Source organism: Dreissena polymorpha, chromosome 1 (genome assembly GCF_020536995.1).
Source record: "Dreissena polymorpha isolate Duluth1 chromosome 1, UMN_Dpol_1.0, whole genome shotgun sequence".
NCBI classification, from domain to species: Eukaryota; Metazoa; Mollusca; class Bivalvia; order Myida; family Dreissenidae; genus Dreissena; species Dreissena polymorpha.
Genome location: NC_068355.1, coordinates 61,766,777 through 61,779,840, shown reverse-complemented (window position 1 = coordinate 61,779,840; position 13,064 = coordinate 61,766,777). Strand labels below are relative to the sequence as shown.

The 13,064-nt window shown below is 35.6% G+C and overlaps 1 protein-coding gene across 1 annotated transcript; it reads right to left on the bottom strand.

Annotated features, from left to right (window-relative positions):
- Positions 1–4,452: 4,452 nt before the first annotated feature.
- LOC127831835 (carbonic anhydrase-like) lies at positions 4,453–12,725 on the bottom strand. The gene is made up of 6 exons (XM_052356912.1): positions 12,434–12,725; positions 12,064–12,234; positions 11,329–11,474; positions 9,490–9,643; positions 6,570–6,727; positions 4,453–6,073 (listed from the first exon to the last, which is right to left on the bottom strand). The coding sequence occupies exons 1-6, from the start codon at positions 12,519–12,521 to the stop codon at positions 5,939–5,941; spliced, it is 852 nt and encodes a 283-aa protein (XP_052212872.1). The 5' UTR covers positions 12,522–12,725; the 3' UTR covers positions 4,453–5,938.
- Between the last annotated feature and the right edge of the window lie 339 nt (positions 12,726–13,064).

Below are 13,064 nucleotides of genomic sequence, written 5' to 3'. Positions count from 1 at the left end.
AGGAAAGGATGAAATGCAAGTTCAACACATATGTACATTGTTACATGAATTTGTGAAAAACTGCAATAAGATTAAGTTTGAAAGTTTAGAATTCAATTACTTTCTGAGGGCCTTACATGGCCATCCGGATTGTGCCCTCTCAGCCTATGAAACTGAAACAACACATCAATCATTCCGGCGCATCATTCAACATTAATTAACGTCGTCTAATTACTTTAATTATGTGCGGAGAAAAAGCCAACACGAATATATCTATTTATATTCGCCTACTTTCAGAATATATATATATATAGTTATATTTCTTCATCCTTTTAATAATAAACAAACAAAAATACTTAACAAACGTAACTTATCTCTTAAAATACCCCAAAACAACAACATCAAAAGACAAATTCAACTTAATCTACTGAAATATTTTACATTTACATGAATAACTTTTTTCTTTTCAGATAAAAGAAATCACATGCTTTCTTTTTTCTCGAGAAATGAAATTTTGTTTATTCATATTTAAGTGAGGTGGAATATAATTACGCATACGTGGCGTATTAATAGTATGTCTGCGTGCATTATAATAATACATATGTTCATAACCGCAACGGCTTGAAATTAAGAAAACAATCCAAGAAAGTATATGCTTTTAGTCAAATATTCACTTTCGGTAGTTAGGGCAGAAATATATTTGGAAATGATTGATTTTCTTGGACTTCAGAAACGGATGATACGATTGGTTTCCTCCATTATACAAGCAGCCATGGGTTACTTAATTATTTTATAAATATACACCGACTCATGCGTTTCAACTGACTGTATTTAAGTTGTATTAAAACAGTGAAAATAATTCAACGCCATTGTAGCACACTGACATCAATCCAAATATATGATGAATTAAATTATACTATTCTTGGCCCCGAATTACAGAATTATCTGAATTACAAGAACAATGTGGCCGCATATTAAGTTGAAAGTGCTAACAGGATATCAAGACAGACGTATTCAATATGGACATCAAGAACTGTCAAACCGCTATCAAATTATGTCAATGTGCATTCTACGACATTCACTATCTGAAGGATAAGCGACAAGAGATAACGACGTTTGACACATGTAACCATGTAAATGGACATCGTAAAGCCTTCATAATTTGCGACTACAACATCGATTGTACAATAAAAAACTACTGCAACTGATATATTTACTGCAAAACGAATAATAAATGGGGTGAAGTACTTGTGGGTTATTTGCCGGTACATAGTCTGCAAAAGTGTACTATCTTTGTTAAGCAATAAGCATGTCATTACTTTTAAGTTGTTTCTGGTAACAACAAAGGGCGACAATTTATCTTCGTAATCCTTTTCTACATATACTGTCAGTTGGGTCGTAGTTCAGAACGTATACGATCATATTAAATTCACATGACTAAGTAATAAGTTTGCGGAAGGAAACTTTTGTGTTGTTTGGCCGTTTTCATTGAATAAGGCTAGTTCAAATACATATTGAAATATGGACAATATAAAAATATTTGGCAATATAATAATTATAAAATATAAATATCATAGGGAGCTGAATGGTATGGTAAATATTCCTTTTTTGGAGATTAGGGATAGTAAGGTGAGCCTTGTTATCATCGCGCGGGATACAATCTTAACTTATTGCATGTGCGTAAAGCATCGTCCCAGTTGAGCCAGTGTTATCATCGCGAGGTATACAATCTTCACTTATTGCATGTGCGTAAAGCATCGTCCCAGTTGAGCCAGTACAGTAATCACATGCTAGTATTCAAAGACGATACTGTCCGCTTTAATTTAACTTTTCATTTTAACGGAAGTCTCTTCTAAACGACATTACAGCCTATGTAGAAAGTTATGTCGTTATGCGGAGTGCACAGGCTTTTGGGAGACGACACTTTACGCGCATGCGATAGGCCTGGTTTTCCCAAAGCGAGGCTTATTTATTGAAATGAATGCCAGGATATTGAACAATTTTCAAAATCAACACACGTACACTTTAAATAACAGAAAATCCTTCTAATTATTTAATCACATTATAACATGTGTGTGTATATAATATTCTAAAGGTGTTAAGTATGCAATCAATTATTGAAATATTGAAGCATCGACATTTTTTTTTAGAAGATTGTTTAAAAATGATGTATGATTTAAAAAGAGTGCCTATACATGTAAACGCATGCAAATGCAAATAATAAAATAAATAAAACGGGACAGGTTTCGTAATATTAGCCAGGGTACCCCCAGACCTCCCAGGTTCACAAACGCTATCAAACAACTGCTAAACACGAGAACTTTTCCCTGCTGTGTTTCCACCCTGGGCTGGTGCGTTCATCCCCGAGGGTCCCATATTGATGCCGAGCTCAGTGCGGACGCCCGATCGAAACAGACGGACCTGTCGCAAGGGTTCCCGGCCCCAAACGGTTCCCAGATCTCGGCCTTCAAGTAGCTTGATTACAGGAGAATGCCACGATTCCCGGCTGATATATGAATCGTGTGCTGTTATATTGTGTTCTAATGCAACGTCATTGTATTGTGCAGTATGCAATTTTCAAAACTAAAGGCGAGTTCTTTACGTTGTATTTGTTTTAATTCACAATAAACATATTTCGGACAGTCAAATGTCTCGTATAAAATCAACATTTAACGTCACAACTGTTTGTGTATATTTAGGTTCACGTGGACCTGTCTCGATATCTGAAAAAGACGCTTAGGACCATACGAAGTAAGGGACGACACGTGATTTATGAAGGTGCACTATTCTTAGAAGGAAAAATAGGATATACAAAGTAAATGCTTGGCAAAATTCTATGTATTGTTCCAATGAATGCCTAAGGATGGTTAAAATTGTACGGAATTGAAGAAAACGTTTTTGATCAAAATAGGACATTAATAAAATATTCCATGATAATAACAATAAATTTCGATATGCATAATATTATGTAAAATAATATGCGAACGAAATTATTTCAGAAATTTACATATTAGGAAGGCAAACACTTCCACAAAGGGAATCGTTCTCCGATATTCTTTTACTATTACTGACAAAATGTTTATGTACTTTTAGGTTAGTTAAGGAAAAAAGTAAACAGTTCGTGAAAAAGATTTAATAATTGATTTCGCCGGGATTTCTTGCATAATTGTGTTTTTCCTGATTTGACTTACTCATTATTCGCAGGATGTGCCACAGTGATTAAGATAGTGTCAATATAAAATCTTGAATCTGTATAAGAATAAAAAGTTATTGAAGACTTGAATAACACTTGCTTAGTTGTTTGCAAATTTAAAAGCTTGTCATTAAAGCTTTTTTGAAAATTATCCAGTTTAGTCGACAGTTTCCGTTATGGAAACTTTGAACACGTTTTGAAAAAGCAATCGCCATATAAGCATTAAACTCCAAACAGTAAACCCCTTGTTTCACCAAATATATTGCATTAAATACCGTTATACCTAAATACGCTTTTGATTTATTGAATAATTTTTGCATAGCAAAACATATATGTATTAATAAATTTAGTGCAGTTGTCACGTGGTACTACGTGGTACTGAAATGGGTTGGTCATGAATGGGACTAATGACTACCGGTAATATGAGGACGCTTGAAAGGTGTGAACTACTCTCTGTTGTTTTATGGCAATACATACATACCGGTTGTGTATTTTAGCATTAAATTCCTTGTTGTTATACTTTACTTTGATGAGCAGTAAATTTACTCTCACAGAGGAAATGTTTAGTCCATTTTCAATGTTAATTAAGGTTATTACAGCTAATTATTATAAGTACTTTCTACCCAATACATCGTTATAGTTGATGGAATTCACAACGGTTAAAAAATGATTATTAGTTTCAATGTATGTAAGTAGCTGGACTCTTTGCAAATACGTATTAGATGGAGATGTGAATTTTAATAAAGCTAATTAAACAAAATTAATTAATGCCGGAAATGACATAGTACATGTCTTTCAGATTCCACGTGCCAAGTTGACGAGCACTATTGTAACTGCCGTTAGTATTTTTATTTGAGTCGCGTTCTGAGAAAACTGGGATTAATGCATGTGCGTACAGTGTCGTCCCAGATTAGCCTGTGCAGTCCGCACAGGCTAATTAGGGACGACACGTTCCGCCAAAATTGGATTTTTGCTATAAAGAGACTTCCTTTTAACGAAAAATGTCATAAAAGCGGAAAGTGTCGTCCCTGATTAGCCAATGCGTATTACACAGTTTAATCTGGAACGGCACTTTACGCACATGCAAAGGCCCAGTTTTCTCAGAACACGGCTCATTGAATGTTTTTGAACATGAATAATTATGATGACTTAGCTATTAAACACGTACATGTGAGACACCTAAATACTTTACTAAACAATTAAACTGACATACCTTAAAAATAAAGTCATATAAACAAAAGTAAGTTTATTTATATATAACAATTAAATACTGTGATAAAATGTACATAAAAACCGTCATACAAACAAAAATCATTTGCTCTTTAACAAAAAGTAGCCCAAAAGGGTCAACAAGGTTAACAGAAACATTAAGATGAATTTATTACCCAGACTAACAAAATAATATACATTTTTCTGTACAGAATGGTGACATATTTTGGCTATAAATATATTTTTTACTATCTAAACATCCATAATCATTGTCTTAAAAAAGGGTATACATTCTTGCCTCATAAGATTAAAAAGAAATATGCTCGAGCATCACGATAAATGGCATCATACTTAAGCATGGACACGAAAGGTGCACAATAATAACATATGATTTTTGTATTGTTGATATGTTCGATCACGTCAATGAAAAGCTTTAACGCGTTTATAATGACTGCTGTGTATTCAATTCAATACATGTTTCATAACATACTAATATTACAACTTGAATGTTTGCACAATTATATGAGCCTTGTTCTTAGAATAAAGGGCTTAATGCATGTGCGTAAAGTGTCATCCCAGATTAGCATGTGCAGTCCGCACAGGCTATTCAGGGAAGACACTTTCCACCTAAACTTGATTTTCGGTACGGAGGGACTTCCTTGAAACTAAAAATACCATAAAAGCGAAAAGTGCGGACTGCACAGGCTAATCTTGGACTTTACGCACATGTATTAGATCTAAGCCCAATTTTCTCAGAACAAGACACATATGATATCGTTTTACGATGAAAAACAATCTAAATTACTTGCCTTAATTCAGAACATTCTGAAACACATCAGAAAATAAAACCAACACTCATATTTTTCACTTACATCAGTAAAACATTCAAAAATATACACCGGTAAAACTTCAAACAAATGTTGACATAGAAAAACCAACTTTCAAAAGTATTCCAAAGAAATGTCCAACACCAGTCGTCCCATTTACCCTCAATTCAGTTGAAGTGCGATATTGAAAGCTATTCAGTAAGCAATTCATTTTTATCACAACGATTTCCAATCACGTTTTAAATAATATAATATATTGACAGTTTACGTATAATCACTTAGAATGATTCAAAATGACGATTAAGACAAAAAGAACAAAATTTATGTGGTAATGATATTGAAAAAAATAAAGAAAAAAATCTATTAGATGCTATTCCGGTTTGGTCATGCGGCAATGATCCGATGTATTGTATACGCTGGCTTTAGAATGTTGCTAATAATACAGACTGCAACTCCTGTGTTGTCCCAAAGCATATACTGGAGCAAGGAATATCAAGGCATTGAGACACTCGATGTTAAAAAGTTGAGTTCTTAATAAGTATCGCCAAGCTTTCCGCGTGAAACATTTTCAAAGGAAGTCAAATGAACGTAAGTTGTTTTTTTATTCCCCAATTGTCCATGAACGCCCCATCAATATCTAGCTAGTAGAATATTTAAAACAGAGATCATCGCGACGATGAAAGAGGAGAGTGGAATTCCGCTGGCGCTGTTGCCATTCTGGTAAAACGAATCATTTTGGAGACGGGAACCAAATAGCGCGGCGCTCTTCTTGCGTACGACAATACGGCGTACCGTTGAGCTCCTGGATAGGTCGGTAGTTTTCGGTGATGTTGGAAATCTTGGATAGGATGCGCACTTGTCTTATCTGAAATGTTAACATATTCTTTAGATAATCATTCGATTTGATGTTCGGAGTTTGTTTTTTAACGCAATTTCTTACCTCAACGCCAGGAGTTTCCATTCGAATAATTGACAGCGGCTAACCGCACATTGTTACGAATAAGAATGATAATTAAAATACCCTGCTTTTTTATCCATAACCCAAGTAATAAAAAGCCAACACAATATGTGTGATTTTTATAGCAGGGGTTTTAAGCTAAAGCATATAACCGACATATTGAAGAATTGCCAATTTTCCCATTATATTAACATAAAAAAAATTGGATGACACTTTCTGCTTGGACTGAATTTCCACTTTGAAGATGCTTACTTTAAAAAAATCAATACAAGCGAAATGCGTCGTCCGTGATTAGAATGTGCGTACTACACAGGCTTATCTGGGACGACATTGTACACATATGCATTAAGCCCCGTTTTCCTAGAGCGCGACTCAAATAGCATAAAGACCACATTTCACGTACCTGTTCTTCGGAGATTTCGATGGGCTCCCTGAACACGGACCAGACGACACTTTCGGAGCAGGGCGGCGTGGTCAGGCTACCGCTGTATCGGTAGAACGCCTCCGTGTCAACTGGCAGGAGGCCGCTCAGCGGGAACGGGCGCACGTTAGCGTAGTCTCCTGAAGAATGAAGGCAAAAGTTTACAAATCCAACCGGAAAAGTCCTTTTTTTAGTTCCCATCTATCGTTTAAACATCTTCCCCTCAGGTACGATTGTTTACGTGTCTGTAGTTTCTTAGAAAACCAAATTAAATTTAATTAATATATTTCCTTTTCTTATAGATTAAAATTTTAAAGACTAAATTTCCTATCCTAAGGCTCTATTATAACTCACATTATGTTCTCGTTTAATGCTGGTGGCATATAGCCATTATCCTATGGCTCTATTGTAACTCACATTATGTTCTGGTTTTATGCTGGTGGCATATAGCCATTATCCTATGGCTCTATTGTAACTCACATTATGTTCTGGTTGAATGCTGGTGGCATATAGCCATTATCCTATGGCTCTATTGTAACTCACATTATATTCTGGTTTAATGCTGGTGGCAGCTAGCCATTGTCACTTTGCTTCTGAGCGGGAAAGGGATAAACTGGACAACAGGATGGTCTACTGAGGAATTAACAAACATGTTGGGCAGTAATTTTATAGGGAAAATTAAATATTTACTGACTTCTTGTGCAACAGTCATGCTGATAAATCGAACAGTAGATTGTTTGTTCAGTGTTTACATGGTGAAATAACACTTAATATTACAAAAATACGTCGTCAAACGAAAACAAAATAACCATATGAAACAAATGCGCAAAGTTAAAGCAAACAGCAACAGCAAACTCCAAATGAATCAATTGTATTTCATTGGCAAATTTATTTCACGTTCAACACAAATTTACACCTTACAACTATCGTGAACTTGTCATAAAATCTGAATAGTTTAATTACAAAGAAATGACTTTCGCAAAACTTCAAATACATTTTTTGTTGCAGGTAAACAGCTTAGTGAAAACACCAGATAGATTGCTTTTTATATTGATGTTCATGTATGGCACTATTTTATTTTAAATACACACCTTTTTTGTGTCATTTTTATATATTGCAAAAAATACGAGATGCTATTAAAATGAAATTTAAAACTATGTATTTATATGTTAACAAAATATTTAAAAATAAGTAATACATATGCATATGTGTTTGAAGAATGTTCGCATTATCCTTTTTCTTTTTTCTTTTTCGTATGCGGATTTTTAAGATATTGAATGTTTTTATATTGAGGTCATAAATATTTGTTAATTAGTTCGGTCAATAATTATTTTAATACGAAAAAACATGTTGCATGTTATAACATCTTAATGCGTTTGATAGATACCAACTGGAGACCTTTGAATAATTAAAACTAATCAAAAACACGTTCATTAGAAATGTCAAAATAAATCGACATTAACCTTAGATATAATCCGTCAAACGATGCCATAAGTTCATCCGTCCAACATAATAATTGGTAAATATTGTTTTACTTACACCTACTTCATAGCGGGAGCTATTAACAAAGATGTACGACATTTAAAGCACATGACTTTTGCGTTTGCAATCAGTTGCCGTTAAGATTTACAAGATTATTAAATTATAAAACCCACGATAATGCTTTGATCTGCTTTTGCTCCACAAATAAAATGATATATTATAACAAAATTCACATGTACGTATCCAGTTGAAGCGTACATACCATACTATGTCAACAATGCGTGTATTTATTTGTAAAAACGTTGCTGAGATGATATTGGTTAATTTTGTGTTTTTCGAGGAAGGCGCCTTAACTTTGAAAGAAAATACAACAAGTAATTACAAATCAGAATGATGTAGCGATCTGTTCATTAATTCGACATACACAGGTAAGAAAAAAATGTGTGAACTATGTCTTCGCCATATTTTATATGTTTTCATGGTTCTGTAAATGGAGGACTGTAAATATTTCTTTAAATGTAATGGATATTTCATTAATTATATATTTCGATTGGTTTAAGATAAGTTAACATTATAACGATTGTAAATATATTTAACAAACTAAGAGGCATACAAAGATGAATTAATCTAGTAATGAACTAGTCTTTTAAAAGAAAAGTGATCAACTGCATCTATATTACATGTAATTTTCATGAATATTTGACTTTTCCCTCATAACATATGAGTATGATTTTCTTAACCATATATTAAAGCTACGCACCGCTGATCATCATTTCCCAATCGAAACTGGCAGATGGAACGGCACACCCGAACTAAATAGACTGTGCACTTTATGTAATGAAGGCTATATCGGCAATGAAGAACATTACATTTTAAACTGCACCCACTTTACTACCGCTAGAATCGATATAAATATGTTATCAAGACCTGTTCCTACTGTTAATAAACTCAAATATATAATGACCACAGAAAATGTTGATTACCTACATAGATTTAGTAAATTCGCTAACACCCTTTTAAGAAATATCAAATAATTCGCCCTTTATCCTAGTTGTGTGTATCCAAACATTTATAAAATTGAAGTGTAAATTGTATTGTGAATTGTTTTGTGAATAAGGTAGTGAATTAGGAAGCTGGTATCTTGGGCCCGTATTAACCAACAGATTGTTAGGCTTAAGTCTAAAAATGAATATTCTTGAAACTAGACAATGTACTTGAACATGTTGAAAGTCAAGTAACACAAGGTAGTTACCACCTGTAATTATCTAATTGAAAATAATAAACATGATACGCCTATATACATTGTATATGCAAACTTATAGGATTTTTTTATTAAATCTACGACTACCGGTATTCTATATTCTTAAGTTTAAGAATTGTTTGGGAATTTCGGCCTAGGACACACGAACGTCACGCTTACCGATATCAAGCAGCCTGAGGTTGTCAATGATAGCCTGGAAGTATGGGTGGTGGTTGCCGACCTTGGCGAAGATACCAAGCACGGCCAGACCCGTGGGGTCCTCCAGAGCGGTCTGGATCTTGTTGTGACGCACCGACTTGTGAACAAGGTGCATCTATAATGGACGGGAAACATTAAATAGGTGGCATCGCATAATAGTTATAAGACGTGTTCTGGGAAAACTGGACTAAATGGTTTATTGGTTATACGTAAAGTGTCGTCCGAGATTAGCAGTCTTAACAGGCTATAAAGGACTACACTTTTCGCTATTTTGGACTTTTTCGTTTCAATGAAGTATCTTCTTAATGCAGATTCAGTCAAAAACCATCGTCCGTGATTGGTCTGTGCGGACTGATCGTCCGTGATTGGTCTGTGCGGACTGATCGTCCGTGATTGGTCTGTGCGGACTGATCGTCCGTGATTGGTTTGTGCGGACTGATCGTCCGTGATTGGTCTGTGCGGACTGATTGTCCGTGATTGGTCTGTGCAGACTGATCGTCCGTGATTGGTCTGTGCGGACTGATCGTCCGTGATTGGTCTGTGCGGACTGATCGTCCGTGATTGGTCTGTGCGGACTGATCGTCCGTGATTGGTCTGTGCGGACTGATCGTCCATGATTGGTCTGTGCGGACTGATCGTCCGTGATTGGTCTGTGCAGACTGATCGTCCGTGATTGGTCTGTGCAGACTGATCGTCCGTGATTGGTCTGTGCGGACTGATCGTCCGTGATTGGTCTGTGCGGACTGCACTTTCCGCACAAGCATTAAGCCCAGTTTTTTTCACAGAACGAGGCTCTAATAAAATCCCAGTTATTCTAAGTCACGTCTATGCTAGACGACGTATACGTGTTGGGGTTTCTATTTGTTCGGAGAGCCTTTATTGCATTTCAATGTTTTATGTAGCATTTCAAAATGCTGTCATGTATACATGTTTTTATTGGACAATCGTAAATTTTAGTCATATCAGTGTCTGGTCGCAATCCGCGTTTCGGACGCTTACTTGTATTTCTTGTATAATCAGGAAAGATTGACTTCATTTACTATATCGTCACCTATATTTATCTACTGATGTTGGGCACGGTTTCAAAGGGTATTTTCTTGCAGTAGCGACCTAGAACCACGACACATAAACAAACATTGTGTTATAAAATAGTCAAAATAAACAAGGGAAGTCAACTGCAAATCGAGTTAACTCTTTCAGTGCTGGAACCGAATTTTGAAGGCCTTTGCAAACAGTTTGGATCCAGATGAGAACGTGGCGTCTCATCTGGATCCAAACTGTTTGCTGTTCTTAATAGTATTTTTTTTTAATCGAAGAAAATGCTAATTTTATAAATTCAGCAGACGACATTTTAGCAGACGTAAATTTTCACAGCATTCAAAGGGTTAAACAATCGAACTATATTTAGCCTTGTAGTGGGAAAAACTGCTCTTCATGCATGCGCGTGTTGTGGCCTCCCAAATTACCACGTGCAGTCCGCACAGGCTAATCAAGGCCAACACTTTCAGTTTTTAAAGTTATTTTGTTGAGAGATAGCCTCTTCTTAGCGAAAATCCAGTCTAGGCGGAAAATGTCGTCCAAGATTAGCTTTTGTGTACTGCACATGGTAATCTGGGACGACACATTGCGCACATGCATTAAGCCCAGTTTTCCCAGATTGCGGCTCATATCGGCCATACACACATATATAATTCAAGCGGGAATGCCCGTCAAATTATCCAGATTAATATATGCGGACTGCACAGGTTAATCTGGGACTTCACTTTACGCACATGCATTAAGCCAAATTAGGCAAGATACCTCAAGCGGGAAAGCCTGTCCATCGAGCCAGTGTTCGGACCCGGCTCTGTCTGTGGAAGCCCAGTGGAAGTGGAAGGAGTGCAGGGAGTACATGCCTTCCAGACCGCCACCATCAATGTTAAGGTCGCCATGGACACGAACGGTTACTGTAATATAAGATTGGAGAATATATATATAAACACTCGTTTATAAAGTCTAAGTAATGTACAGTGTGTTTTTATAATACACTTCGACTGTTTGTGTATCTCTTTTTATAACGATGTTGAATACTATAGTAGGTACCATAGAATGCTATTTTAAGAAGGGCGCTTGTTCGCTTTGTTTGTGGTTTAAACAATTACATGCTTGACTTTAAACGAAACGATTAACATGTGATTCTCTTCGCAAATTATACTAATTTGTGTATGACATTATATGATCAACGGTAAACCCATATCAACATTTATTGTTATTGTTAATGGAAAGATACATGTAATTGTGCTGAACTGAATTGACATCTATTGTTCAGAACAGAAGGTACTTGTTGAATGTGAAACAAAATAAACCAACCGACTAACCACATACAATACTTTGATATTATCTTTGTGAAACACACTCCATATTCAACTCGACTACGCCGTGAAGGAAGGTATATGTGATATTTGCAGTTAAATTGATAACTTCACACACAATGTTTAAATCAGTATTCAGAAAGCATTTTCAAATCAAAGCTTGTAAATAATCGCAAAGACGCACCGGTGTAACCGTCGTTCCACACGGTAAGGTTATCTAGGGTGCGTGTGTTGTCGTAGCCATGGAAACGGAAGTCGTCAATCTCAACGGGCTCAGCCTCCTCGTGTAAGATTTGCACGGGTGACTGCTGCGCCTTCGCGCACGTTGGATAGTCCACCGACCAGAAGTTCGGTCCTGTGAAGGAAAAGATCGTTAAGATTTTTAATAAATTCCATATCGCAAATAGAATCGGAAGAATTTATTCAGCATTGACAATTGAACTTAAATATTAAAAATGTAACGATTAATACATATCATTAGCAAAGGAACTGCTTAGGAATAGAGCATCTATTTAAGCGACTAAAATAGTATATTGTTTATCCCGTCATCATACCTACATTGACCCGGCAGAGTCCCATATGATTAATGTTGGCGTTATTTAACAGTTTTAAATACATCAAATAAACGAAGTATGTGGGCATCGTGGCTTTTTTTTAGTTATGTCATTTGATGTTTAGGTGATACTGTCGTTTTTTCTCTCGTGTTAGAATGCAAACAATAAAGCTGTACATGCATGAACAATCAGACTTCGAATTCAGAAAACAATTTAAATAATACTAACATGATTGTCGAGTACACATATACGTATTTATTTGTGAGTAATACCGCACCGACATTGTATAAAATGTATGTCTATTGTTGACGTTTTGTTTGATGTGACCTCGATTATGCTATAAGGCGATGATTAAAACGTTTAAATAGGTCAAACGTCAAAACGATTTCTTTCTGGGTCAGATTTCAACACAATATTTAAACAAACACTGTGATAAGAACGTGCCAAAACATGCACTTACATGTAAAATATATCTCGATGCGTTTTCACTTAATCACAAATGACAAAAAATATCCAAAAACAACAAACAATAAAAAAAAATCAACGACAACATCAATTGATTGTTACATATCTGGATGACTTCATACTGCAAAACATTATAACAAAAGTTATTGTCCAGAAAACAATTCAT

What these genes read in the sequence shown, in the direction of transcription:
- LOC127831835 (XM_052356912.1), bottom strand. Translation starts at nt 12,521, where the DNA reads ATGCCCACATACTTCGTTTATTTGATGTATTTAAAACTGTTAAATAAC. An exon ending in ACTCTGCCGGGTCAATGTAG is followed by an intron (nt 12,235 to 12,433) that starts GTATGATGACGG and finishes TTTCCTTCACAG; the next exon opens with GACCGAACTTCTGGTCGGTG. An exon ending in GACAGGCTTTCCCGCTTGAG is followed by an intron (nt 9,644 to 11,328) that starts GTATCTTGCCTA and finishes CGTCCATTATAG; the next exon opens with ATGCACCTTGTTCACAAGTC.